The 2,835-nt window shown below is 53.9% G+C and overlaps 1 protein-coding gene across 1 annotated transcript; it reads left to right on the top strand.

Moving 5' to 3' along the window:
• Nucleotides 1-94: 94 nt before the first annotated feature.
• ETH_00041215 (uncharacterized protein) lies at nt 95-1,684 on the top strand (the record flags this gene model as incomplete). The annotated part of the gene is made up of 5 exons (XM_013380191.1): nt 95-288; nt 529-609; nt 801-1,160; nt 1,343-1,413; nt 1,609-1,684. Coding segments are annotated over 5 exons (782 nt in total), but the record flags the coding sequence as incomplete, so codon positions are not given.
• Between the last annotated feature and the right edge of the window lie 1,151 nt (nt 1,685-2,835).

Here is a 2,835-nt window from a genome sequence, read left to right as displayed (position 1 = left end):
CAAAGGAAAAATTCGGCGCTGCGGCTGTCGCTGCGGCGGCAGTCGGGGGGAGCAGCAAAGCCGAAGTGGTCCGTGGAAAGAGACCAGTGGTCAGGTGCAGCAAGAAGAGACAAAGACCACTACGGAGAACACCCCACTTACAACTTTTTTGTTCTTTTTCTCCGCGGGCTGCGGCCTGCAGCAGAAGCAGCAGCAGCAGACACCGCCAGGCTCCTTGCTGCTGCTGCTGCTGCTGTCTGGAGACCCGCGCAGCAGCTCGTCCTCAAACACAACCCCGACCTCCGACACGTAAACCCTAAACCCTAAACCCTAAACCCTCGCCTAAGCAAAACCTCGCTACCGAACCGCCAGCAAACAACCGCACACCCACAGCAGCCACAGCAGCAGCAACAGCAGTAGCAGCAGCAGCAGCTGTAGCAGCTGCAGCAGTAGCAGCAGCGCGTAGAGTCTAGGGTTAGGGTGTGGGGTTTAGGGTTTAGGGTTTAGCTTTTAGGGTTTAGGGTTTAGGGTTTGGGGGTTGTGCGGCAGCAACTGGTGGCCCTCACTTCTTTCTTCGCCACTTCGATGTTCATCACCGGTTACTTCAACGACACCTACCAGAAGATTGTGGTACGCAAACCCTTAACCCTAAACCCTAAACCCTAAACCCTAACCCTAAACCCTCGACACCCTAATCCCCAATCCGTGGACCCTCTATCGCGAGGGCTTTTCGGCCGCGTCACATGGCGCTCCCGCTGCTGCCGCTCGCCCAGGGTTTGGGGTTTAGGGTTTGGGGTTTAGGGTTTAGGGTTTGCATTCAGGACTTGAGTTCTCTGGTGGAACACCAAGCCGCGAGGGACTTGGAAAAGGAAGGGTTTTGGAGAACAGCAGCACAAGAGAAGGAGCGGCGTTTGCTGCTGCTGCAGCAGCAGCAGCAGCGGCTGGAGAGCAGCTGGGCTGCTGCTCTTGCTGCAGCAACAGCAGCAAAGGACTTCAACGTCCTCTGCGCGCACCTCGAGCCCCAAACCCTAAACCCTAAACCCTCGACAGAACAAGAGGGCCCAGACGCAAACCCTAAACCCTTAGAACCTCTTCCCCCTTCTTCGTGGAGGTTTGAATTAATGCCTTATGGGGCAGATGCCCCGGAGGCCCACACCTTCCCCACGCCCAGCCACGAGATGGTAGGATTTAGGGTTTAGGGTTTAGGGTTTAGGGTTTAGGGTTTGGGTTTAGGGTTTGAGGGGGCGGTTTAGTTCGAGGCACGCAGCGCGAAGAAAGCCGGGCAGTGGTTCTGAGTGCGTTTTAGGGTTTGGGGTTTAGGGTTTAGGGTTTAGGGTTTAGGGTTTAGGTGTGGATGATTCAGCCGCTGCGTTCCTTCTCTCTCTCCTTCACCTCGAACAACCTTTCGGGCAACTGGGGCGACTACATCAACAGGTGCTAAACCCTAAACCCTAAACCCTAAACCCTAAACCCTAAACCCTAATTTTTGTGTTTGAGACGGGCTCCAGATGCTTGTGCTTTGCGGTTTGTTGAATACCTAGGCTGCAGGCTGTGGCTTCAGGGCTTAGGGTTTAGGGTTTAGGGTTTAGGGTTTAGGGTTTAGGGTTTAGGGTTTGTTCTTGCGCGCAGGCAAGACAACAAGAATGCCATAATGCGGCCCTCTCGCGTGATGTTTACTGACGTCTTCATCCCCACAACAAAATAAATAAATAAATAAATAAATAAATAAAACAAATGAATAAATAAATAAATAAGAATAAATAAATAAATAAATAATAAAAAGAAATGGACTCGAAAAGCGTCAAGTGATCTGCAGCGCCCAAACGACCTTCTTTTACCTCCTCGCCCAAATCCTACACCCTAGCACAAACCCTAAACCCTAAACCCTCAACATGAAACGCTAAACCCTAGCCCCACAGCAGCATTCTTCAGTTTGAAAACCTCGAGGGTTTAGGGTTTAGACCCTAAGATCTGCCTAAACCCCACAAACGGCCCCGCGCCTAGGGGCCCCCTAAGCTCTAAGGGGGGCCCCTATGGGGGCCCCCAAGGGGGGCCCCTATGGGGATCTCCTATGGGGGGCCCCTATGAGGGGCCCCCTATGGGGGCCCCTACAGGGGTTTCCAATGGGGGCCCCTAGGGAGGCCCCCTATGTAAACCCTGTGGGGGCCTCCCAAAAGGGGGCCCCACAGGGGGCCCTGTGAACATAGGGGGTCCCTAGAAGGGCCTGGGGACCCCTTAGGGTTTGGGGCCCCCTATAGGGGGTTTAGGGGGCCCCCTTAGGCTTGGGGGCCCCCATAAGAAGCCCGACGGGGCCCCTGAGACCCAGGGGCCTCTATAGAGCGCGTGGGGGGCCCCCGAAGGGGTCCCCTGTGTGGACTTTGGGGTTTTTGGGACCCTTGAAGGGATTAGGGTTTAGGGTTTAGGGTTTAGGGCGCATTGAACTGTTGTACTCTGACTTGGGTTGAGTTTAAAGGCTAGGGTTTAGGGTCTACAGGCGGAGGGCTTCGACGGTACAGCGAGGTCTACGGTTTAGGGTTTAGGGTTTAGGGTATTGCTTTGAGCAGGCTCAGTACTTCTGCGTACTTGTTGTATAAGAGCAAGATCTGCCTGCCGGGTTTAGGGTTTAGGGTTTAGGGTTTGAGTTGGCGGCGCGTGACTCTAGGGTTTAGGGTTTGGAAGGTGGTGCCGACTTGAGGTTTTGAGAAGGAGTGTTAGATGAAATAACTCATGAAATCAAACAAAATAAGTCCTTTTAAAGTACATCTACTTTTTATTTAGGGTTTAGGGTTTAGGGTTTGGAGTTCAGGGCCTTCCTGGGGGCCCCGGGCAGCAGCAGCAGCAGCAGCAACAGCGGCA

This window comes from Eimeria tenella, genomic scaffold, assembly GCF_000499545.2.
Source record: "Eimeria tenella Houghton genomic scaffold, Eth_scaff4562, whole genome shotgun sequence".
Classification (NCBI taxonomy): Eukaryota; Apicomplexa; class Conoidasida; order Eucoccidiorida; family Eimeriidae; genus Eimeria; species Eimeria tenella.
This window is presented reverse-complemented; position numbering and strand designations above follow the sequence as displayed.